Consider the following 27,155-nt stretch of genomic DNA (forward strand, 5'->3'; position numbering starts at 1 on the left):
CAAATATCAGGGACCTGGAGCAGTTTACCAAAGAAGAATGGTCTACAATTCCAGCAGAGCATTGTAAGAAACTCATTGATGGGTACCGGAAGCGGTTGTTCGCAGTTATTTTGGCTAAAGGTTGTGCAACCAAGTATTAGGCTGAGGGTGCCAATACTTTTGTCCGGCCCTTTTTTGGAGTTTTGTGTGAAATGATCAATGATTTGATTTTTGCTTCATTCTCTTTTGTGTTTTTTCCTTGCAAGCAAATTAAATGAAGAGAATAAGACCAAAGAATTTGTGATTGCAATCATTTTCAGGAAGAAACTGAGTATTATCTGACAGAATTGCAGTGGTGCCAATACTTTTGGCCAGCACTGTATATATATATATATATGTATATACAGTACAGACCAAAAGTTTGGACACACCTTCTCATTTAAAGATTTTTCTGCATTTTGATGACTATGAAAATTGTACATTCACACTGAAGGCATCAAAACTATGAATTAACACATGTGGAATTATATACTTAACAAAAAAGTGTGAAACAACTGAAAATATGTCTTATATTCTAGGTTCTTCAAAGTAGCCACCTTTTGCTTTGATGACTGCTTTGCACACTCTTGGCATTCTCTTGATGAGCTTCAAGAGGTAGTCACCGGAAATGGTTTTCACTTCACAGGTGTGCCCTGTCAGCTTTAATAAGTGGGATTTCTTGCCTTATAAATGGGGCTGGGACCATCAGTTGTGTTGTGCAGAAGTCTGGTGGATACACAGCTGATAGTCCTACTGAATAGACTATTAGAATTTGTGTTATGGCAAGAAAAAAGCAGCTAAGTAAAGAAAAACGAGTGGCCATCATTACTTTAAGAAATGAAGGTCAGTCAGTCCGAAAAATTGGGCAAACTTTGAAAGTGTCCCCAAGTGCAGTTGCAAAAACCATCAAGCGCTACAAAGAAACTGGCTCACATGAGGACCGCCCCAGGAAAGGAAGACCAAGAGTCACCTCTGCTTCTGAGGATAAGTTTATCCGAGTCACCAGCCTCAGAAATCGCAGGTAAACAGCAGCTCAGATTAGAGACCAGGTCAATGCCACACAGAGTTCTAGCAGCAGACACATCTCTACAACAACTGTTAAGAGGAGACTTTGTTCAGCAGGCTTTCATGGTAAAATAGCTGCTAGGAAACTACTGCTAAGGACAGGCAACAAGCAAAAGAGACTTGTTTGGGCTAAAGAACACAAGGAATGGACATTAGACCAATGGAAATCTGTGCTTTGGTCTGATAAGTCCAAATTTGAGATCTTTGGTTCCAACCACCGTGTCTTTGTGTGAAGCAGAAAAGGTGAACGGATGGACTCTACATGCCTGGCTCCCACCGTGAAGCATGGAGAAGGAGGTGTGATGGTGTGGGGGTGCTTTGCTGGTGACACTGTTGGGGATTTATTTAAAATTGAAGGCATACTGAACCAGCATGGCTACCACAGCACCTTGCAGCGGCATGCTATTCCATCCGGTTTGCGTTTAGTTGGACCATCATTTATTTTTCAACAGGACAATGACCCCAAACACAACTCCAGGCTGTGTAAGGGCTATTTGACCAAGAGGAGGAGTGATGGGGTGCTATGCCAGATGGCCTGGCCTCCACAGTCACCAGACCTGAATCCAATCGAGATGGTTTGGGGTGAGCTGGACCGCAGAGTGAAGGCAAAAGGGCCAACAAGTGCTAAGCATCTCTGGGAACTCCTTCAAGATTGTTGGAAGACTATTTCCGCTGACTACCTCTTGAAGCTCATCAAGAGAATGCCAAGAGTGTGCAAAGCAGCCATCAAAGCAAAAGGTGGCTACTTTGAAGAACCTAGAATATAAGACATATTTTCAGTTGTTTCACACTTTTTTGTTAAGTATATAATTCCACATGTGTTAATTCATAGTTTTAATGCCTTCAGTGTGAATGTACAATTTAAAGTCATGAAAATACAGAAAAATCTTTAAATGAGGTGTGTCCAAACTTTTGGTCTGTACGGTATGTGCATATATATATATATATATATATATATATATATATATATATATATATATATATATATATATATATATATATATATATATATATATATATATATTTATATACAGTACAGACCAAAAGTTTGGATGCACCTTCTCATTTAAAGATTTTTCTGTATTTTCATGACTTTGAAAATTGTACATTCACACTGAAGACATCAAAACTATGAATTAACACATGTGGAATTATATACTTAACAAAAAAGTGTGAAACAACTGAAAATATGTCTTATATTCTAGGTTCTTCAAAGTAGCCATCTTTTGCTTTGATGACTGCTTTGCACACTCTTGGCATTCTCTTGATGAGCTTCAAGAGGTAGTCATAGGAAATGGTTTTCACTTCACAGGTGTGCCTTGTCAGGTTTAATAAGTGGGATTTCTTGCCTTATAAATGGGGTTGGGGCCATCAGTTGTGTTATGCAGAAGTCAGGTGGATACACAGCTGATAGTCCTACTGAACAGACTGTTAGAATTTGTATTATGGCAAGAAAAAAGCAGCTAAGCAAAGAAAAACGAGTGGCCATCATTACTTTAAGAAATGAAAGTCAGTCAGTCTGAAAAATTGGGCAAACTTTGAAAGTGTCCCCGAGTGCAGTTGCAAAAAACCATCAAGCGCTACAAAGAAACTGGCTCACATGAGGACCGCCCCAGGAAAGGAAGACCAAGAGTCACCTCTGCTTCTGAGGATAAGTTTATCCGAGTCACCAGCCTCAGAAATCGCAAGTTAACAGCAGCTCAGATTAGAGACCAGGTCAATGCCACACAGAGTTCTAGCAGCAGACACATCTCTACAACAACTGTTAAGAGGAGACTTTGTGCAGCAGGCCTTCATGGTAAAATAGCTGCTAGGAAACCACTGCTAAGGACAGGCAACAAGCAGAAGAGACTTGTTTTTGGGCTAGAGAACACAAGGAATGGACATTAGACCAGTGGAAATCTGTGCTTTGGTCTGATGAGTCCAAATTTGAGATCTTTGGTTCCAACCACCGTGTCTTTGTGCAACGCAGAAAAGGTGAACGGAGGGACTCTACATGCCTGGTTCCCACCGTGAAGCATGGAGGAGGAGGTGTGATGGTGTGGGGGTGCTTTGCTGGTGACACTGTTGGGGATTTATTCAAAATTGAAGGCATACTGAACCAGCATGGCTACCACAGCATCTTGCAGCGGCATGCTACTCCATCCGGTTTGCGTTTAGTTGGACCATCATTTATTTTTCAACAGGACAATGACCCCAAACACACCTCCAGGCTGTGTAAGGGCTATTTGACCAAGAAGTAGAGTGATGGGGTGCTGCGCCAGATGACCTGGCCTCCACAGTCACCAGACCTGAACCCAATCGAGATGGTTTGGGGTGAGCTGGACCGCAGAGTGAAGGCAAAAGGGCCAACAAGTGCTAAGCATCTCTGGGAACTCCTTCAAGATTGTTGGAAGACTATTTCCGGTGACTACCTCTTGAAGCTCATCAAGAGAATGCCAAGAGTGTGCAAAGCAGTCATCAAAGCAAAAGGTGGCTACTTTGAAGAACCTAGAATATAAGACATATTTTCAGTTGTTTCACACTTTTTTGTTAAGTATATAATTCCACATGTGTTAATTCATAGTTTTGATGCCTTCAGTGTGAATGTACAATTTTCATAGTCATGAAAATACAGAAAAATCTTTAAATGAGAAGGTGTATCCAAACTTTTGGTCTGTACTGTATATATATATATATATATATATATATACCATCACGCTACCAGGAGACAGAAGTTACTTAAGTGCACCCTGGCGTCACAAACTACATTTTCTTTTATTTTTTGTCCCTGCCATGGCGAGGTGGTAACATCAGCACACCACATGGTGCTTGACCTATGGCAGAGTAGTGCATCACTGGCATTACAGGTACTCTACTTAAACTTATACATAATATCTCACAATCAAGCTATACTCTCCCTCTTCAGGGCTTTCGTTACATTTACAGCAGCTGGGAACAAACTTATTACATTTTCTCTTTAGCACACAAAAAGAGTACATTGCTTAAAAAGTTGCAAAAAGATTAAATGAAAAGACATATACATAAGGCAAAAACAGTATAAAAACTATTAGATCAGAGAGCAATTCTTTGCAGAGGAGTCACTGCAGAAATTTGGAAGTGTCTACAATACACGTGGTTCCCATGGCGTTCCAACAATGAGGCTTTCTAGAGGAGACATTATAAAGGGTCTCATCCACATCCCTCACCGTTCCTTCTGGTCAAGTGAGAGGAGGATGGATAATTGCATGCATGGAACAAAGGAGAAAAGTCATTTCTAATTTATGTCATATTTTCTCACAGGAACTCCTAGAGGAATATTATGACCACCAAATTTCCGAGCATACTCTCATCATCCTAGAAACATTATGCATAACTATGATATATCAATAAAAAACTTACTGGGGATTGTCACAGCTTCTTGTTCTATATTTCACACCTGTTCCGCATGTCCGAGAGCATGATCCAAATTTACTCCATTGGCCCCAATTTCCATCTTGCCGGAGAATTTCAGAAGTTAACCAAATGCAGTGACCTTTAAAGCAATGCTTATAGCAAAAACAAAATAATATATTGTATTTAGAATATGCTATTATAGTAATATATATTTCATTAAGTAGGCAAGTACACAGTTTAATTTACAAGTATTTTAATATCTAATTACTAATATTTAACAAAATAAATACATTTGTAACAAGAAAATTTCATAAAACAATATCTATTGCTGTATAATGAATTTGTGAATTATCATTTACTTTACAGTTTCTAAATTTTCTCAAGATAACTGTTACTTTTTAAAGGGTTATTCCCAGAATTACATTATTTTCACAAAGCACAGTAAATGTATTGTAAGTGTTAATATATAAACTGTATGCATATACTGCTGCTGACAAATCAGGTTTGTGAAATTGCAAATGCCACTCTATTGATGCATATGGCATAAGAACATCCTCTGTCATATGCATCAGTAGAACAATTTTTGTAGTTTCACATCATTGGCCTCTCAGCACCAGGCAATAAATACAGCTCAACCTCCCTATGCAGTGGTTCATAGGCCCATCTTTCAGTATCTTGCTTTCAGCCCCCTGTACACAGTCCATCCTTCAGTGTATCTCTCCTCTTAGCCCCCTCCGCAGTTTCTTTCTCCTCTCAGCCTTGTGTACACAGTCTATCTTGCAATATATCTCTCCTGTAAGGCCCCTATACACAGTCCATTATGCAGTAGATCACTCCTTCCAGCCCCCATCTACAGTATATTACTCTCTGTATGTTGCTCCTCTTAGCTAACAGCATGCAGACATTGCTTCTTCCTGGTATGAGCAGTCTGCACTATGATAGAAGCTCTACCCCTTTTCCTAACATCATTCCTCATATTAGTGTGTCGCTGAGTTACTTCTCACGGACAATCTGTGAGTCAGGGAAGTCAAGGAGTCCAAGGTCAAGAGCCAGGAGGGTACGTCATAAACAAAGGGAAGAGACAAAGGGGTTGTCAGGTCACAGTCCGGGGTCAGAGTTCCAAGGTCAGAGTGCGTCAAGGCAAAAGGGGTAATACAAACGGGTAGTCAAAAGTCAAATGCAAGGTCTGGCAACAAAAGATCAGAATATCAGAGTTCAGAGCACAGAGCAAACACACCGCTGAGCTGAAAGCAATGACTGGCAATAGTCCCAACCTAGCCAGCTAAATGTGAAAGCAATCACCCTGAAAAGGCAACAATTGGATGACTTCCAGTAGGCCTAGCCTAATTGGGCTGCAAGGAAATCCCATACACAAAACTGACAACCCAGCACACCTTGGCATACTATAAGATGGCCGAGCTGTACCTCACAATGCTGACAGCCCGGCCAGCCCCTGTAATCCATAGGACGACTGAGCTGTCGCTCACTGCCTCCCTAGGACGCAGTGAGCGGTGGGATCATGACAATTAGAAGCTCTATTCCAAGACACATCCCAGATCACTGCTACACTGGCAGGAAACCAGTTAAAAGAAACTGTGCATGATCGACCATGACATGGAACTACTCCACGACAGTTCCAATGGCAACTGGAGGGTAAATAGAGCCTGGAGGGTCATCCTTAGCGAGATGATATGAGCAAAACGGGGCAGATTTAAAATTTGGTTATATTGGCATAAATTGATTAATACCTGTGTACATTATTATAGGATCATATTGTGATTTTTGGAATAATCCTTTAAAGCTCCGCTCACATCACATTAATCTTTACATTAGAGATGTATATGCTGGGAAACTGCATGTGCTGTAAATAAAGCAGAGTTGTATGCAATATGTATCATTCAAATGGTTCCATATTAACAAGACATACTGTGCAATTTACTAATTTTGCAGTGTCAACAGTACAGGAAAGCACAACAGGCTAAGATGTCCTCTATAGTATAAACAAGCATATGCCATATTCGCACACCAACATTTTAATACACTGTATGCACAATTATTAGGTGAGTATTTTGACCATATTATTTTTATGCATATTTTCCAACTCCAAGCTGTATAAACTTGAATGCTTATTGGTTTCAAGTATATAAGGTAATGTGCATTTATGTAATGAAAATTTTTATCGCAAATAGTCAATAGGGTCTCAAAAAATTTGTTGAGAAAAAAAACAATAATTACTATAGATTTGAGAAGAATCAAATGTGAAGCGACCAGGAAATCATTATGCTCCATTGCTGTCATATTCCAGAACTGCTACCTTTCTAGAGTGCCCAGAAAAACCAGGCATTCAGTGCTCAGAAACATAATTAAGGTAAGTAATCGGTAACAAATAATTTTTGGGTACTAGAATTGTCAGAAGCTATTTTTTTAAATCTACAGATCTCCATTGGTCCAGGAATACAGAAGACACACCTATATCCTCAGCTAGTATAAAATTGGTCCTCGGTTTGAGATGGAAAGAAACTATGGGACAGAGCATCAGCTTTAAGCACTGGGTCTAAATGTCACTACAGATTAAAACCAAGAACACAATAAGGCCCACCTAGTTTGGCTGATTCAAGATATGTAAGGTTTTTGTTGTCAGTGATAACAGTAACTATGTTTGGCACCTTCGAGGAAGTGACAACATTCCTTGAAGGCCCATTTAATTGGCAACCATTCACAATTACATCATGATTCAATTTGTTTGGTAGAGGAAATCTTTCATGAAAAGAATGCAAATCGACATAGTTAAGTGAAAGATGCTCTATCCTGTGAGAACAACGCTCCAAGTTCAACCTCTGAGGCATCTACCTCTACCATGAAAAGACATTCTAGGTCAAGGTGGACCAATAACGGGCCAGATAAGAAATGTTCCTTTAACTGACAGAAGACCCTGATTTCCTCAGGTTTTGGTCAATGGTTTAGCTATGTTAGAATTTTTTTAAACAAATTTACTATAGTAAGTAGAGAATCCAAGAAAGCGCTACAAAACTTTAATAGATTTGGGGTGCACCAATTTCTTAAAATCTTGGACCTTTGAGGGGTCCATTCGGATACCTTTAGGGGACAATATATACAGTAATATGAAAAAGTTTGGGCACCCCTATTAATCTTAAGCTTAATGTTTTATAAAAATTGGTGTTTTTGCAACAGCTATTTCAGTTTGATATATGTAATAACTGTTGGACACAGTAATGTTTCTGCCTTGAAATGAGGTTTATTGTACTAAAAGAAAATGTGCAATCTGCATTCAAACAAAATTTGACAGGTGCATAAGTATGGGCACCTCACCAGAAAAGTGACATTAATATTTAGTAGATCCTCCTTTTGCAAAAATAACAGCCTCTAGTCGCTTCCTGTAGCCTTTAATGAGTTCCTGGATCCTGGATGAAGGTATTTCTGACCATTCCTCTTTACAAAAGAATTCCAGTTCAGTTAAGTTTGATGGTCGCCGAGCATGGACAGCCCTCTTCAAATGATCCCACAGATGTTCAATGATATTCAGGTCTGGGGACTGGGATGGCCATTCCAGAACACTGTAATTGTTCCTCTGCATGAATGCCTGAGTAGATTTGGAGCAGTGTTTTGGATCATTGTCTTGCTGAAAGATCCATCCCCCGCGTAACTTCAACTTTATCACTGATTCTTGAACATTATTGTCAAGAATCTGCTGATACTGAGTGGAATCCATGCGTCCCTCAACTTTAACAAGATTCCCGGTGCCGGCATTGGCCACACAGCCCCAAAGCATGATGGAACCTCCACCAAATTTTACTGTGGGTAGCAAGTGTTATTCTTGGAATGCTGTTTTTTTTTGCCGCCATGCATAACGCCTTTTTGTATGACCAAACAACTCAATCTTGGTTTCATCAGTCCACAGGACCTTCTTCCAAAAAGAAATTGGCTTCTCCAAATGTGCTTTTGCATACCTCAGCCGACTCTGTTTGTGGCGTGCTTGCAGAAACGGCTTCTTTCGCATCACTCTCCCATACAGCTTCTCCTTGTGCAAAGTGCATTGTATAGTTGACCGATGCACAGTGACACCATCTGCAGCAAGTTGATGCTGCAGCTCCCTGGAGGTGGTCTGAGGATTGTCCTTGACTGATCTCACCATTCTTCTTCTCTGCCTTTATGATGTTTTTCTTGTCCTGCCACTTCTGGCCTTAACAAGAACTGTCCCTGAGTTCTTCCATTTCCTTACTATGTTCCTCACAGTGGAAACTGACAGGTTAAATTTGCTGAGACAGCTTTTTGTATCCTTCCCCTGAACAACTATGTTGAATAATCTTTGTTTTCAGATCATTTGACAGTTGTTTTGAGGAGCCTATGATGTCACTCTTCAGAGGAGATTCAAACAGGAGAACAACTTGCAAGTGGCCACTTTAAGATAAGATAAGATAAGATATACTTTATTTATCCCGGAGGAAATTGCGGTATCACAGCAGCAGAACACAGATCTCGAACATGACACATATGATAACATAACATTTGGAAAGCTTTAGACATTGCTTTTCAGACATTTGTTAAACATCCCCATAGCTGTTGGAACAAACGATCTCCTGTATTTTTCCTTTTTACACCTTAGTTGTATTAGGCGATTGCTGAATGTGCTCTTCTGTTTCGCAAACAGTTCATAAAGCGGGTGTGTGTTGTTGCCCATTATAGCTCTGCACTTCTTCTTAATCCTATCCTCTACCACCTCTTCAAAAGTCCCAAGCTGTAGGCCCACCGTCACGCTAGCCTTCTTTATAAGTTTGTTGAGCTTGTTGGCGTCAGCAACACGCACACTGTTACCCCAGCAAATTATTGCCGCAAACGTGGCACTAGCCACAATGGATTGGTAGAACACCTCAAGCATTTTGCCACACACATTAAAAGACCTTAACTTCCTTAGGAAGTACAATCTACTCATCCCCTTCTTGTAGACCTTCTCCATGTGGCACTTCCAGTCTAGCTTGCTGTCCAGGTAAACCCCCAAATATTTGAAACTGTCCACCATCTCCACATCCTGACTGTCAATGGTAACAGGTAGGCATACCTTCTTGCACCTTCCATAGCTCATCACCAACTCCCTGGTTTTCTTAACATTTAGTTCTAGATGGTTAGCCTGGCACCATACTACAAAGTCCGCAACCACCCTTCTATATTCCTCTTCATCCTGGTCCTTCCCAATACCGCCAACTATCACAGAGTCATCCGAGTACTTTTGGAGGTGACAACGGTCTGATTTATACTGAAAGTCAGCTGTGTACAATGTAAAGAGGAATGGCGACAGCACTGTTCCCTGCGGGGCTCCGACACTGCTCAGTACACTATCTGATGTAGCCGTCCCCCACCTAACAAACTGTGGCCTATCCGACAGGTAGTCAATTATCCAATTCACAAGTCCCTCATCCACCGCCATTTTAATCAACTTTCCACGCAGTAAGAGTGACTGTAATGTGTTGAACGCACTAGAGAAATCAAAGAACAAAGCATGCACTGTGGTTCCATCATTGTCCAAAAAGGAATGTACTGTTTGTAGCAGAGACGCTACAGCATCGTCCACCCCCAGTCCCTGCCGGTACGCAAACTGAAGAGCATCAGTATGCGCCATCACCCTCGGACACAAGTGAGCAAGTACTATTCTCTCCAAGGACTTCATCGCATGCGATGTTAAGGCCACCGGTCTATAGTCCCCCGGGGAAGCCGGGAATGTAGTCTTGGGAACCGGCACCAGGCAGGAAGTCTTCCATAGCACTGGTACTCTCTTTGATTGTAAGCTCTGGTTAAAGAGATGCTGGAAGACAGTACACAACTCATTTGCACACACTCTGAGGACACGTGGACTGAGACCGTCAGGCCCTGCTGCTTTGCCAATGGCCAGCTTACTAAACTGGTCCCTCACGTCATTTTTGGAGACCGAGAAATGATCTATTTCACCCCCTGTTAATTTAGCTAGTTGTTCCCCGGCCTCCTCCCCCTTCCCTGCTGCTACCGCACCTTTATTGCTGAATCTATTGAAGAACTCATTCGTTTCATTAGCCATTCTAAGTCCACCACCCCCCTGCTCCGACCTTGCCTTAAACCCAGTCACTAGCTTCATTCCAGCCCACACCTCTCTGGAGCTTTTTTGTGCAAATTGATTTTCTAATTTAACTCTGAATGCCTCACGGGCAATCTTAATTTTCCCCTTTAGGTCTCGCTGTATAGTTTTCAATGCCTCCTTGTCCTTCCTTTTAAAAGCCAGTTTTTTCATGTTTAGTAAATGTTTCAACTCTTTTGAAATCCATGGCTTATTGTTTGCATAACACCGAATCTCTTGAACAGGTACTACTATGTCCATACAGAAGTTGATGTAATCAGTAACTCTGCCAGTAATCTCATTAACATCACAATTCTCTTTCATGGTACACAACACCTCCCAGTCTGTACAATCAAAGCAGTCTTGTGACGCCTCCTCTGCTGCTGGACACCACTTCCTTATCTTTTTAATTGTCACTGGTTGTTTGCGGACGTCTGGTTGGTAAGCAGGAGACAATAGTATGAGGTTGTGGTCAGATTTCCCCAGGGGGGGTAATGCAGCCGATGAATAAGCATTCTTAACATTAGCAAAGAGGAGATCCAGTGTGTTGTTGTCCCGTGTAGGACATTTGACATATTGATAGAACTTTGGTATTGCAGATGAGATCTTTAAGTAGCTTTTCTTTAAGTAGCTTTTCTCATGATTGCATACACCTGGCTCTGAAGTTCAAAGCTCAATGAGGTTACAAAACAAAAAAAAGTGCTTTAGTAAGTCAGTAAAAAGTAGGTAGGAGTATTTAAAACAAGAAAATGATAAGGGTGCCCATACTTATGCACCTGTCAAATTTTGTTTGAATGCAGATTGCACATTTTCTGTTAGTATAATAAACCTCATTTCAAGGCAGAAACATTACTGTGTCCAACAGTTATTACATATATCAAACTGAAATAGCTGTTGCAAAAACACCAATTTTTATAAAACATTAAGCTTAAGATTAATAGGGGTGCCCAAACTTTTTCATATAACTGTATTCATATAAACAATGATGTGTATACAAAATGGTTCTCTGGAGCATTGCGACTTGTATTTTTTAATGGTACATTATATAGAACACAAATCATGCAGCGAATATTAGTTCACCGTGCAGTATTCATGATCTGGTCAAAGTCTATGGAATGGATTGAGATAACATGCATAGAGTTAGTCCCACAGAACAGAGCCCCAGTGAAGGTACCCAAACACTACCTCAATCAAACAGGGACCGTGGCCTGAGCTGTGGGACACCACTAATCAGTCACTTACTAGAAGCTCCTTTCTAGGCAATACTATGAATAATGCATATTTGGCTAATTAGCTAGATAAAAAACAGTCTAAACTTTAAGACAATCTTACCTACATAAAAATGTAATTTTCTTTTTGAACAATGCCAAATAAACGCTTATGGATAAAGTAAACAACAACACAGCATACTTGATTTTCAAATAGAACTTTCTAATTTATTACCTTCAAAATAGGCAATTTTTAGCTACATAATTGTAATCTGAAATATAATAGAACTACAATTTCAAAGCTCTACATTTTAACAAATTACATGTTAAATTCTTCTACTTCATATCCTGACCCACCAAAAGCAGACGTCTAACCTCCCCTGAAACTCTACGAGACTGTAAAATCTACTTTAAAGGGAATAAATAAATAGACTCACCAGTCCAGTGAACAAAATGTCAAAATGGTTCCATCTAAGGAAACCGCAGGGGAATAAAATAATTCCAAAGGCTGAGAAACATCCACATTTTAAAAATTAGTAAGTACCGGTAAATAAATGAAAAGATTCTCAAGCTCTCTTTGACTTTAAAGGTCCACGATGTATCATTTATTGCCACCTGGAACACTGGAACAGATAAAAGAAACACAATGTGCAGAACATCCGTACGGAGTGGAATAAAATTGCTTTATTATACTCACAAAATAAAAATTTAAGCTTCAAATATAGCACACTAAATATTACTCTAAAATGGCTGGCCGGCCCTTCAAGTTTCATCTAGGAAAGGTTAAAGATGCAATTTTTGTTTGGCAGATGTATATCCTACCTATTGCTCACAATATATTTTATAACAAATGTCCACCTCTGCAACCAATTCTTTGTATTATTACAGTTAACCTAGAAAAAGAGGAGCAATGTTGTCAATTGTTTTTATTAAAAATATACTATCAGCATCTACAGCTGGTATGGAAATGTATATCTCAATGATTACAGATTACAATTACGTATGACACATGGAGTAGTCAGATGCTGAAGCCATGATTCTTTCCATTGGTTTCTTACTCCTTGATTACATACACATAGTATGTAACACTGAAGTAAGTATGAGTAAGAACAGCCTATGCAGGGTTTGTAGCCTGTTACCATGAAATCAAATAGGTGCTGTAGACACAAAATGGTAGAATATTCGTAATGCTTTGTATCACTATTTATGTTCAGTCCAATGGACTAAAAAAAAGATTGCAAAATGCACCCACATTTTACATATTGATAGCTAAAGTGATAAACGATCATTTTAAACTTGTAAGAATTGCTATACAGGGTGATTCAAAATTAATGATGCAAAATAGAGCCTCAGTATTCACAACCAAGAGAACTTAACACAAATGTATTAACATGAAAAGACAACTATCTATCCATATTTTATCCATACTATAGATGGTGATATAGCACACATCTAGGCGGTAGTCCAGTTTTGTATGGATGAGGGCCAGCATATCCTCAGTTATGGACTCCACCTTCACGGATGCATTGTCTGAGGTCTATTCACCTATGCTGCGCTGGGATCCATGATTGGCAGATCTGAGACTTCTTTCTGTGGGGTTACATCAAAAACTCAGTATATCTGAGACCATGCATCACTAAAATAGTGGAGTCCATATCTGAGGATATGCTGGCACACGTCCGGACAGAACTGGACTACTGCCTAAGCGTCTGCCGTGTCACCAATGGAAATCATTTCGAGCATTTTTAGTGTATAGAAAAACCTTGGATAGTGTATCTTTTCATTTTGATAAATTTGTGTTACGTTCCCTAGGTTATTAACACCAAAGCTATCATTTTGCACCATTCTTTTTGAATCATCCTGTATAATATATAGAAAAAATTAAGAGCTCTTCAATATAATGGCCAAAAAATGCCTTAATATGTAATAAACACATTGATATAATTCCTAAAAAACACATTAGACTAACTTTCTTAAAGGGGTTGTCCAGTCCAAACCGATAAGTCTGCAGTCACTCTGTATGACCGCAGACTCATGAATGCCCTCAGCGCAGACACTGTGTGCTGCGAGGATTTGCCGATTTCAGACCCAGGTCTTGCTCTCCAAACTCTTGTATGGAGTGAGGTTGCACCCTCTAGTCGGCTCAATATGTAGAACGCATACATACCCTACGTTACCGGGTCTGAACCTGGTGAATCCTCGCAGCACACAGTGTCTGTGCTGGGGGGATTTATTCACCCAGATGAAGCAGACTTATTGGTTTGGACCAATGCCTTTTGCTCATCAATTTTCATATATTTACTCTCCTCTTTAAATGCAAGATCAAAAGAGGTTCAAATCAGAACACAAGGGTGAGGGAAAACAATCCCTAGAATTTACTTTGTGATATCTTCACTCACTCTTCTGCTACAGTCATTTTCTCTTTTTGACCTTAAAAGCTTTACAGTACATCTGATTTCTGGAGCCTTAACACACTTGTTGCATCTATTTTAATTTTTTAGCCATTTGGCTCTCCACCAACATTATATTGTCATCTCTAATTTCAGTATGGTTTTCATTACAATTAGGCTATGTTCACACATTGCATTTTGCTGTGTTTATTTATGCAAATTAAAAGCTGCTTTTTACAGTACCGGCAAAAGCTATGAGATTTCAGAAATATCATGCATACGCTTGTTTTTTTTTTCTTTTACCCATAGAAAGCAATGAGAAAGTGCAAAAACACAGTAAAAATATTGTTATCCATTTTTGCAGCATTTTTATTGAAACAAAATTGCAGGTACAGCAGGATATGAAACCCATTTTTTTTGGGGGGGTGGGGGATTTTGGTATCCTCATATGAGCATGACTGTTAGTATTAGTAAAGTTTAATTACATTAGTGATATATGTTAAAGTAAACAATGCCCAACCAACCCAATGCCCTACCAATGTGTGAAAGTAAACAATACCCTACCAGTTAAACTTCCCCCACTGTTTTACATTTGTAACTACACTGAACAAAATTCTAAATGCAAAAGTTTTGTTTTTGCTCCCATTTTTCATGAGCTGTACTCAAAGATCTAAGACTTTTTCTATGTACACAAAAGGTCTTTTTCTCTCAAATTGTGTTCACAAATTTGTCTAGATCTGTGTTAGTGGACACTTCTCCTTTGCAGAGATAATCCATCCACCTCACAAATGTGGCATATCCAGATGCTGATTAGACAGCACGATTGTTGCACAGGTGTGCCTTAGGTTGTCCACAATTAAAGTCCACTATAAAATGTGTAGTTTTACAGTATTGGTGTGGTCCGGGGGTAGGGGGGTGAGAAAACCAGTCTGTTTGTCTGTTGTCACCACCATTTGCCTCATGCAGTGGAACACATCTTAGCATAGAGTTGATCAGGTTGTTGCCTGTGGAATGTTGTTGCACGCCTCTTTAATGGCCGTGCGAAGCTGCTGGATATTGTTAGGACTTGAACACGCTGTCGTATACGCCAATTGATATGCCTGAATAGACATCATGATTATCATGATTATTTCACAGGTGTGCCTTCAGATGGCCACAATAAAAGGGCACTCTAAAATGTGCAGTTTTACAGTATTGTGGTTGGCCAGCATTTTGGCTGCAGCTTTTTTACTGGCAAGAGATCAGGTTTTGGCTGCAGAGAAAAATGCAGCAAAAAAGCAACGTGTGAACATATCCTTACTGTACATATGATAGCATCTAGTAAGATTACTATATTCTATATAATAGGTTCTAGTTGTATGTGTTAATGCATGAATTATTGAGATAAAGTCTTTATGGAAGCTTTCTACACCAGTCACGTTAAAATGGTATTTAGGTTTCAGCAAATCGTTATTACATAATTTTCCAATATTCTCTGTATTATAAATTAATAAACTGATTTTAAGTCATTCAGTAAGAACCTTTGTTTAAGTCCAATGGCTAATAAAGTGTCTTAGTCAAGTGCTTCAAACCTTCAATTCAGGTGGAGCTGGAAAGACTGCAAGAAGCCACTTTACCTAATCTAATGCATGACCGATCTAATGTAGAAGTTAAGTCTGTGTATAAGTGATGTCGATATGTGCATGTGTATATAAGCATACCTACGTTTGTCTTAATATATCAGTGTATATATTCCTTTATTCATGTATATGTATGATACTCTATTTGTAAAGACCAGGAGAACATTTTTGCTGTGTCATTTGTATGTTTGTATGTAGTACTGTGCAAAAGTTTCAGGCAGTTGTGGTAAAAATACTGTAAAGTAAGAATGCCTTCAAAAATAGAACTATTAATTGTATCTTGCTAATGGAAAAAAAGTAAATTAAGTGAACGAACAAAAGAGAAATGTAAATCAAAATCAATATTTGGTGTGATAGCCCTCAGCCGTCAAAACATCATCAATTCTTCTAGGTACACTTACACATGGTTTTTGAAGGAGCTCATCAGGGAGATTACGCCAAACTTACTGATAAATTCACCACCAATCCTCTGTATGAACCCTTCTCTCTCTTTACTTAATCCCAGACAGACTCGATGATGTTGAAATCAGAGGTCTGTGGAGGCCAGATCATCAGTTCCAGAACTCCTTGTCCTATTTGACATTGGCTATATATTTGGGATTGTGGTCTTGTGCAATAATGAGTGTCTGCAGACAATAGTGAAGGATGGTGACGGCTCTTTGGAAGTTTGTGGCTGCAAATGGAGTTGTGGATGTAATCAAGATTAATGGTGTCATCAATTCTGACAAATATAGGCAGATACTTATACCTCATGAAATGCCATCAGGGAGTCACCTGATTGACTCCAAACAATGACCCCAAGGCATACAGCCAGTGTCATTATCTTCAGTGTAAAGAAGAGCAAGGAGTCCTGGAAGTGATGATATGCCCCTACAGAGCCAAGATCTTAACATCATTAAGTCTACCTGGGATTACAGGGAGAGACAGATTTGTGGAAGCCTCCATCCACAGAATATCTGTTGTATGGTTAGAACAACCTCCCTGCGAAGTTCCTTCAAAACTGTGTGCAAGTGTACCTCGAAGAATTGTTGCTTTGATGCCTTTTTGTAAGCAAAGGGAATAACACTAAATATTGAATACAGTTAGATTTCTGTTTCATTTTGCCTTTTGTTAATTGGTTAAAATAAACTATTAACTCCATGTCTGCCGAAAACTTCCACATATTACTATAGTTACTTTCCAACTTTCATGAAATGTTTGGGAGACTCCAGGAAAAATGGGAGAGATCGGGGACTAAGGGAGTCTTTTTTTTAAGTCATCAACTTTTCCTGCTGTGACCAACTAATGAGTTAGACTACTCCATAGATTCACAGCTCTTATGGTAAAGATGCCATGTCAGCTCTGGAGATTGAAACTTTTCTTCTCCAATGAAGGAAGGGGTTCCTTGTCTTTTGAGGAGATTTTACTATGAAAAACTTTTCACCATATTTTTGCAAAGATAGTTTATATACTAAAATCAGATTTTTTTTTTCAGAATAAAAAGGGGAGCAAATCTCTGAGGTGTTTGTCAGGAAATCAATATACTGGTGTGAAAAATAATTATTAAAATATTGAATAGATTAACCAGCTAAAATGGTCCATAATGACTGTGAGTGTGAAGCTATAATTGGAGATTAGTTTGTCAACCCTTGAAAAGCTTCAAAAGTGATATGATCCAAAGTAAGAACTGTTAGAGTGACAGTTTTTTTATTCAATTACTGATCAGCTTTTCAAAAGTTACAGAGGACGAAATATGCATTGACCACATTTTCTAAGTAAATATATTTCTAAAGGTGCTATTGACATGAAATTCTCACCAGGTAACAACCCACCCAATCCACACAGGCAAAGAAATCAAACCATAGATGTCCATAAATTAAGTTATGTATAATAATGAGAAATGACGCAAGGAAAAAGTATTGAACACACTTCGTGAAATGTATTCAATACTTCGTACAGAAGACTTTGCTACACCGAAGCAAAACATTCAGCTTAAAGGGATGCATGTATTAATTCCTGTTGTATGATTGACATTGATGATCCATATTTGTTCTCATTTCCCTGTATTTTGCTATTAAACACTGAATACGTCTGTCTAGTTGTTCTACTGATAAACCTGAAATGTTTAACCAATCCAGCAGCTGATAGATGTCTCCATTATTTTACATTGTGAGTATAATAAAGCTCATTTTCCTTCTTCTCTGTTGTATTCCAGGGTATTAGCTAGGTTTAACAATTATTTAGTGATAATCCAGTTGTTGATAAAAATGAGAATGCTTGGTAGTCTTTTGAACTACTATGAAAACATATTGAAATTTAGTTTACCATATGATGAACAAGCTCTGCCACCTATTTGAATGCTTTTTGCATTTTGTCTGAGCTTGTGCAGAAAAATAAGAATTTTGATATATGTTCCATTTTGATTTCATATCCAACTAACAAGAGTAATTATAATAACATAAACGTGCAATCATTTTAATATGATATAGTATCAAATAAATACATCTGATATAACTTCAGTACCAAAACAATTACATAGTGTCACGTCTGCCTGAGGGCATCAGCTCGAAAAGGCTAACTCAGACAGATCTGGCACAAGCCACTCCACCTGGCAGATTCCAGAGAAACCCCAATACCCTTTAACCCCTACACAGGGCTCTGGATTTACAACAGGATCCAGTGAATAACTACCACAAAAGGGCTGTCATCCAGAAGTGCAAACCAGAGGTAGGAATGGTCGCCAAGCAGGGTCAAAGCAAATAGGTCACATTAGGAGCAGTATCATAAAATAAGCAGGTAGTTAAATATCAAGCAGAGGTCAAAGAATGGGAGTAATCAGGACAAGACACAGAAGCACAGCACAGAGGTCGGAACCAGGATAGCTGAACCATTGACTGGAAGTGGGAGTGGGCTCAGGGGTTTATATAGAACAGCCCACCCAGTGCTGACAGCAGACAGAAACCAAATCAACAAGATTAACCTCGTAACTTCCAGACTGGCCAGAGCCACAAGTCCCAGGGATAAAAATAGGATTGATGCTATCAAGCATCACCTGAAATAACGGTGTGGTGCCACTGAGTGGCCGAAGCAGAAACTGGCACCGATGTTATAGATAGGATCAGCTATAAAGTCAATTTGAAAACTAAAACATCCCAGCGCTCTGAAATCTTTAAATACAATACCTTTGTGGTTCTATCCTCATCAAAGCTCAGGTTTTATATTGTAGACTCCTTCCATTTCACTAACAAAGTTATCATTGTCTATGTTAGGCCTCCTTCACACGTCCTGGTGATTCCTGTACAGGAAAAACCAGTAATGGTGAGATCTGTGGTCCATGTGACACATACCAGCGCCTGGTAAAAGCAGGTCAGTTCGCGCTGATCCCAGGCACTGGCTGCTTAAGGCAGCTCTCATCATTGTCCCCTGATCAGCGCAAAAATGAGACAATGATGGTAGTTATATTGAGCAGCCATGGTACATGCTGTGTAAAATTAAAAATGAAATAAAATAAATGGCATGGGCTCTCGCCGATTATTCCTAACAAACAAAAGGAAAGCTGCCCGCTGGGGGCTGATCTTACTACCAAGGGAAGGGGCCGTTATCCAAAAATGTTCCCTGGTTATTAATAACAGCCCACAGCTGTTTGATTAGCGTTTACTGGCTAGACTACAGGAGGACCAGAGAAAAAAATTGAAGTAGGGTCCCCCTATAAATTCTACCCAGCAAAGGCTAAACAGACAGCTGTGGGCTGATGTTAATAGCCAGGGAAGGGGTGATGAATACTGGCCCGCTCCAAGGCTAATAACATCAGCCCTCAGCGGCCTCAGAAATGGAGCATCTTTAAGATGCGCCAAATCTGTTGCGTCACCTTGGCTTTCCCACTTTCCTTGGTTCCCTGGTGGCAAGTGGGGCTATAGGGTTGGGGTTCATGTCAGCCTTGTATTGGCAGTTGACATGAAGCCCAGGAGTTAGTAGAGGATAGGGTTTTTTGTGCGTGCTGCGCAAAAAAACTGACATGTCTGCGGGTTTTTCACACAGACACACGTCCCGTGTGAAAAACCTGACATGTGCGCACACCCAATGAATACCATGGGTGTGCATATGTCCATATTTGCGGTCCTCAAAAAACTTCTCTTGCTTTGTGGGCCTCCACCATTTTCAGAGTGCTAGGCAGCTCCTTAGAAAAACCCATGGCTGCTGTTTTTTGGCACAAGGTTAGAGGAGGCTGGGTTTTTATAAAAAGCTGGGAAATTTGCATCAACTGGCCTTTCCTAATGATGATAATAAACAAGTCATAAACCAAACAGGCTAATTAAGTTCTGAAACCTTGGTAAAAATTATCTGAGTATAAAAATCCAAGGTTGCCCAAACTTTTCCATTGTCCCATTTTTCTTTTTGTAATTTATCAAATGGAAAAAATGTAAAAAAAATTATATACAGTACAGACCAAAAGTTTGAACACACCTTCTCATTTAAAGATTTTTCTGTATTTTCATGACTATGAAAATTGTACATTCACACTGAAGGCATCAAAACTATGAATTAACACATGTGGAATTATATACTTAACAAAAAAGTGTGAAACAACTGAAAATATGTCTTATATTCTAGGTTCTTCAAAGTAGCCACCTTTTGCTTTGATGACTGCTTTGCACACTCTTGGCATTCTCTTGATGAGCTTCAAGAGGTAGTCACCGGAAATGGTCTTCCAACAATATTGAAGGAGTTCCCAGAGATGCTTAGCACTTGTTGGCCCTTTTGCCTTCATTCTGCAGTCCAGCTCACCCCAAACCATGTCGATTGGGTTCAGGTCTCGTGACTGTGGAGGCCAGGTCATTTGGCGTAGCACCCCAGCACTCTCCTTCTAGGTCAAATAGCCCTTATACAGCCTGGAGGTTTGTTTGGGGTCATTGTCCTGTTGAAAAATAAATGATGGTCCAACTAAACGCAAACCGGATGGAATAGAATGCTGCTGCAAGATGCTGTGGTAGCCATGCTGGTTCAGTATGCCTTCAATTTTGAATAAATCCCCAACAGTGTCACCAGCAAAGCACCCCCACACCATCACACCTCTTCCTCCATGCTTCACGGTGGGAACCAGGCATGTAGAGTCCATCCGTTCACCTTTTCTGCATCGCACAAAGACACAGTGGTTGGAACCAAAGATCTCAAATTTGGACTCATCAGACCAAAGCACAGATTTCCACTGGTCTAATGTCCATTCCTTGTGTTCTTTAGCCCAAACAAGTCTCTTCTGCTTGTTGCCTGTTCTTAGCAGTGGTTTCCTAGCAGCTATTTTACCATGAAGACCTGCTGCACAAATTCTCATCTTAACAGTTGTTGAAGAGATGTGTCTGCTGCTAGAACTCTGTGTGGCATTGACCTGGTCTCTATTCTGAGCTGCTGTTAACCTGCGATTTCTGAGGCTGGTGACTAGGATAAACTTATCCTCAGAAGCAAAGGTGACTCTTGGTCTTCCTTTCCTGGGGCGGTCCTCATGTGAGCCAGTTTCTTTGTAGCGCTTGATGGTTTTTGCAACTGCACTTGGGGACACTTTCAAAGTTTGCCCAATTTTTTGCACTGACTGACCTTCATTTGTTAAAGTAATGATGGCCACTCGTTTTTCTTTACTTAGCTGCTTTTTTCTTGCCATAATACAAATTCTGACAGTCTATTCAGTAGGACTATCAGCTGTGTATCCACCAGACTTCTGCACAACACAACTGATGGTCCCAACCCCATTTATAAGGCAAGAAATCCCACTTATTAAACCTGACAGGGCACACCTGTGAAGTGAAAACCATTTCCGGTGACTACCTCTTGAAGCTCATCAAGAGAATGCCAAGAGTGTGCAAAGCAGTCATCAAAGCAAAAGGTGGCTACTTTGAATAACCAAGAATATAAGACATATTTTCAGTTGTTTCACACTTTTTTGCTAAGTATATAATTCCACATGTGTTAATTCATAGTTTTGATGCCTTCAGTGTGAATGTACAATTTTCAAAGTCATGAAAATACAGAAAAATCTTTAAATGAGAAGGTGTGTCCAAACTTTTGGTCTGTACTGTATATATATTTTTTTGCCTAAAAAATTACAGAAATGTGTCATCTTTAACTTTAGGTCTTTTCGAGATCATTTCATCTTCAACTTTCTTAATTGTTCACAATAACAATAATTTTGACTAGGGGTGTCCTAACTTTTACATGCCACTGTAGCCAAGTATCATTGCAAGCCAACAGCATGCCTTAGCTATATAAAATTATAAATGAATGTAATATTTGATTGTCAACCATTCAATGTGGCATTACAGTGTTGATCATTTGATACGGTATTGGTCATTCAATATGACATTAGAATATATTGGAACATTAACCATCGGATACCATACTGGAGTACCAGTTATTTAATATGACATTAGAATGCTGATCATTCAATATGATATTTGAATGTGTTACTATGGGTAGGACATAAACATCATCACAATTATAGAAAAATAATGGACAATCTTGGGCAACAAATATGTAATACTAAATTGAGAATAATTATTCTGATCATTCAATGATCCACTCAGGGTATGGAATATATTTATCTATAAATACAGTGGTGTGAAAAAGTGTTTGCTACTTCTTGATCTCTTATTCTTTTGCATGTTTGTCACATTTAAATATTTCAGATCACAAAATAAATTTAGATACAAGACAAAGATAACACAAGTAAACACAAAATGCTGTTTGTAAATTAAAGTCTTTATTATAAATGGAAAAAGAAATCAAAACCTATAGGGCACTGTGTGGAAAAGCGATTGCACACCCCTTAAAACATAAATTAAAGAGGTTGTCCACTACATAGTATACTGCCCCAGTCGATTTAAACTTGGTAAAAAACTGTTTTAACAAATACATACTGCTGCCAATTGTGCCTGTGAGAGGCGCTATCGCTGACCGCTCAATAGGCATGTTAACGCCTGTTAGTGGTGAAATATGTCGATGGGAGCATAATCATTAGGTTCCACAGCATCTTCAGTCCCAATATTACAAAAATGGTGGTTACGATCCTTTGAAAATTAGTGTGACTGATGAAAGACGCATCATGCTAACTTCCCTTGGAAAACATAAGATATTCAGCTCAGAACTGGCAGTAACAGGTGCGAAGCAGCTAAAGAAATCTACTATTCTGAGAAGTCTGTTGGAAAGCAGTCTTCAGGTAAGCATTGTGGCCAAAATGTCATACGGTCTTTATGGAAATAAGGCCAAACAATTCAACTAAAAACAAAATTAGTCCTAAGGACAGTGATATACCCATCTATCACCACCCTATAAGTAAAACTTTTATTAATATACATAAAAGACCCCACTATACAGCGGGTGAAATAAGTATCAAACACGTCACCAACTATCTAAGTAAATATACAGTACAGACCAAAAGTTTGGACACACCTTCTCATTTAAATATTTTTCTGTATTTTCTTGACTATGGAAATTGTACATTCACACTGAAGGCATCAAAACAATGAATTAACACATGTGGAATTATATACTTAACAAAAAAGTGTGAAACAACTGAAAATATGTCTTATATTCTAGGTTCTTCAAAGTAGCCACCTTTTGCTTTGATGACTGCTTTGCACACTCTTGGCATTCCCTTGATGAGCTTCAAGAGGTAGTCACCGGAAATGGTTCTCACTTCACAGGTGTGCCCTGTCAGGTTTAATAAGTGGGATTTCTTGCCTTATAAATGGGGTTGGGACCATCAGTTGTGTTGTGCAGAAGTCTGGTGGATACACAGTAGATAGTCCAACTGAATAGACGGTTAGAATTTGTATTATGGCAAGAAAAAAGCAGCTAAGTAAAGAAAAACGAGTGGCCATCATTATTTTAAGAAATGAAGGTCAGTCAGTCCAAAAAAATGGGCAAACTTTGAAAGTGTCCCCAAGTGCAGTTGCAAAAACCATCAAGCGCTACAAAGAAACTGGCTCACATGAGGAGCGCCCCAGGAAAGAAAGACCAAGAGTCACCTCTGCTTCTGAGGATAAGTTTATCCGAGTCACCAGCCTCAGAAATCGCAGGTTAACAGCAGCTCAGATTAGAGACCAGGTCAATAGTACACAGAGTTCTAGCAGCAAACACATCTCTTCAACAACTGTTAAGAGGAGACTTTGTGCAGCAGGCCTTCATGGTAAAATAGCTGCTAGGAAACCACTGATAAGGACAGGCAACAAGCAGAAGAGACTTGTTTGAGCTAAAGAACACAAGGAATGGACATTAGACCAGTGGAAATCTGTGCTTTGGTCTGATGAGTCCAAATTTGAGATCTTTGGTTCCAACCACTGTGTCTTTGTGCGACGCAGAAAAGGTGAATGGATGGACTCTACATGCCTGGTTCCCACCGTGAAGCATGGAGTAGGAGGTGTGATGGTGTGGGGGTGCTTTGCTGGTGACACTGTTGGGCATTTATTCAAAATTGAAGGCATACTGAACCAGCATGGCTACCGCAGCATCTTGCAGGGGCATGCTATTCCATCCAGTTTGCGTTTAGTTGGACCATCATTTATTTTTCAACAGGACAATGACCCCAAACACACCTCCAGGCTGTGTAAGGGCTATTTGACCAAGAAGGAGAGTGATGGGGTGCTACACCAGATGACCTGGCCTCCACAGTCACCAGACCTGAACCCAATCGAGATGGTTTGAGGTGTGCTGGACCGCAGAGTGAAGGCAAAAGTGCCAACAAGTGCTAAGCATCTCTGGGAACTCCTTCAAGATTGTTGGAAGACCATTTCTGGTGACTACCTCTTGAAGCTCATCAAGAGAATGCCAAGAGTGTGCAAAGCAGTCATCAAAGCAAAAGGTGGCTACTTTGAAGAACCTAGAATATAAGACATATTTTCAGTTGTTTCACACTTTTTTGTTAAGTATATAATTCCACATGTGTTAACTCATAGTTTTGATGCCTTCAGTGTGAATGTACAATTTTCATAGTCATGAAAATATAGAAAAATCTTTAAATGAGAAGGTGTGTCCAAACTTTTGGTCTGTACTGTATTTCTAAAGGTGCTATTGGAATGAAATTCTCTCCACATATCGGTAACAACCCATCCAATCCACACAGGCAAAGAAATCAAACCATAGATGTCCATAAATTAAATTATGTGTAATAATGAGAAATGACACAGGGTATAAGTATTGAATAGTGATGAGCGAGTGTCATTTCACTGTTCGAGATGCTCTGCGCTTGACAAGTATTTCCGGGTTGCTCGGGCGGGAGCTCGGGTGTCCTCCCTGCATGTTTGGCGCTCTTTAGAGAGCCAATGAACATGTAGGGATTGCCTGCCACGCAGTGTAATGCCGTAGCCATGTTGGTTGTGAGCATTACAGAGATTGGCTGGCCGCACAGCGTCATCGGGTGTATATAACACCGGGCGCGGCCATGCTTGTCACAGTCTACCCTGGAATCAGGCAGAGTAGGGAGAGCTGCTGCTGCGTCAGGGAGAGATTTGCTTGTTTATAGTTAGTATAGGTATTCCACAACATATATCTACAGTTATATGAAAAAGTTTGGGCACCCCTATTAATCTTAAGCTTAATGTTTTATAAAAATTTGTGTTTTTGCAACAGCTATTTCAGTTTGATATATGTAGTAACTGTTGGACACAGTAATGTTTCTGCCTTGAAATGAGGTTTATTATACTAACAGAAAATGTGCAATCTGCATTCAAACAAAATTTGACAGGTGCATAAGTATGGGCACCCTTATCATTTTCTTGTTTTAAATACTTCTACCTACTTTTTACTGACTTACTAAAGCACTTTTTTTGGTTTTGTAACCTCATTGAGCTTTGAACTTCAGAGCCAGGTATATGCAATCATGAGAAAAGCTACTTAAAATGGCCACTTGCAAGTTGTTCTCCTGTTTGAATCTCCTCTGAAGAGTGGCATCATGGGCTCCTCAAAACAACTGTCAAATGATCTGAAAACAAAGATTATTCAACATAGTTGTTCAGGGGAAGGATACAAAAAGCTGTCTCAGAGATTTAACCTGTCAGTTTCCACTGTGAGGAACATAGTAAGGAAATGGAAGAACACAGGGACAGTTCTTGTTAAGGCCAGAAGTGGCAGGACAAGAAAAGCATCAGAAAGGCAGAGAAGAAGAATGGTGAGATCAGTCAAGGACAATCCTCAGACCACCTCCAGAGAGCTGCAGCATCAACTTGCTGCAGATGGTGTCACTGTGCATCGGTTAACTATACAACGCACTTTGCACAAGGAGAAGCTGTATGGGAGAGTGATGAGAAAGAAGTCATTTCTGCAAGCACGCCACAAACAGAGTCGGCTGAGGTATGCAAAAGCACATTTGGAGAAGCCAATTTCTTTTTGGAAGAAGGTCTTGTGGACTGATGAAACCAAGATTGAGTTGTTTGGTCATACAAAAAGGCGTTATGCATGGCGGCAAAAAAACACAGCATTCCAAGAAAAACACTTGCTACCCACAGTAAAATTTGGTGGAGGTTCCATCATGCTTTGGGGCTGTGTGGCCAATGCCGGCACCGGGAATCTTGTTAAAGTTGAGGGACGCATGGATTCCACTCAGTATCAGGAGATTCTTGACAATAATGTTCAAGAATCAGTGATAAAGTTGAAGTTATGCAGGGGATGGATCTTTCAGCAAGACAATGATCCAAAACACCGCTCCAAATCTACTCACGCATTCATGCAGAGGAACAATTACAATGTTCTGGAATGGCCATCCCAGTCCCCAGACCTGAATATCATTGAACATCTGTGGGATCATTTGAAGAGGGCTGTCCATGCTCGGCGACCATCAAACTTAACTGAACTGGAATTGTTTTGTAAAGAGGAATGGTCAAAAATACCGTCAACCAGGATCCAGGAACTCATTGAAAGCTACAGGAAGCGACTAGAGGATGTTATTTTTGCAAAAGGAGGATCTACTAAATATTAATGTCACTTTTCTGGTGAGGTGCCCATACTTGTGCACCTGTCAAATTTTGTTTGAATGCAGATTGCACATTTTCTGTTAGTACAATAAACCTCATTTCAAGGCAGAAACATTACTGTGTCCAACAGTTATTACATATATCAAACTGAAATAGCTGTTGCAAAAACACCAATTTTTTATAAAACAATAAGCTTAAGATTAATAGGGGTGCCCAAACTTTTTCATATAACTGTATATCCATCTGAACTAGCAGTCCTTCTGAGGACTAATCCAGCTGCATATAATCAGTGCTAGGCAGGCAGGCAGTGTATGTGGCAGACAGCAATGTATGATGCTGCACAAGAGGGTCCATTCAACGTCTAATTACAGATATTTCTAGACATAGAAAGGCAATTTTTTTTTATCTTAATCCTGGTTATTTGCTTAAAAAGCAATCCAGAG

General features: G+C 39.6%; 1 protein-coding gene across 3 annotated transcripts in view; it reads right to left on the reverse strand.

Moving 5' to 3' along the window:
• The window catches only part of LOC141164392 (A disintegrin and metalloproteinase with thrombospondin motifs 2-like), an 837,082-nt gene that overhangs the window by 289,190 nt on the left and 520,737 nt on the right, over positions 1–27,155 (reverse strand). For all 3 annotated transcript variants that reach the window (XM_073649565.1, XM_073649564.1, XM_073649563.1), the window contains exon 11: positions 4,465–4,610. In XM_073649565.1, the coding sequence (XP_073505666.1) occupies positions 4,465–4,610 (146 nt within the window). The remainder of the gene's footprint in view (positions 1–4,464; positions 4,611–27,155) is intronic.

This window comes from Phyllobates terribilis, unplaced genomic scaffold (assembly GCF_046119375.1).
Source record: "Phyllobates terribilis strain yellow unplaced genomic scaffold, ASM4611937v1 Scaffold_10__3_contigs__length_209671492, whole genome shotgun sequence".
Lineage (NCBI taxonomy): Eukaryota > Metazoa > Chordata > Amphibia > Anura > Dendrobatidae > Phyllobates > Phyllobates terribilis.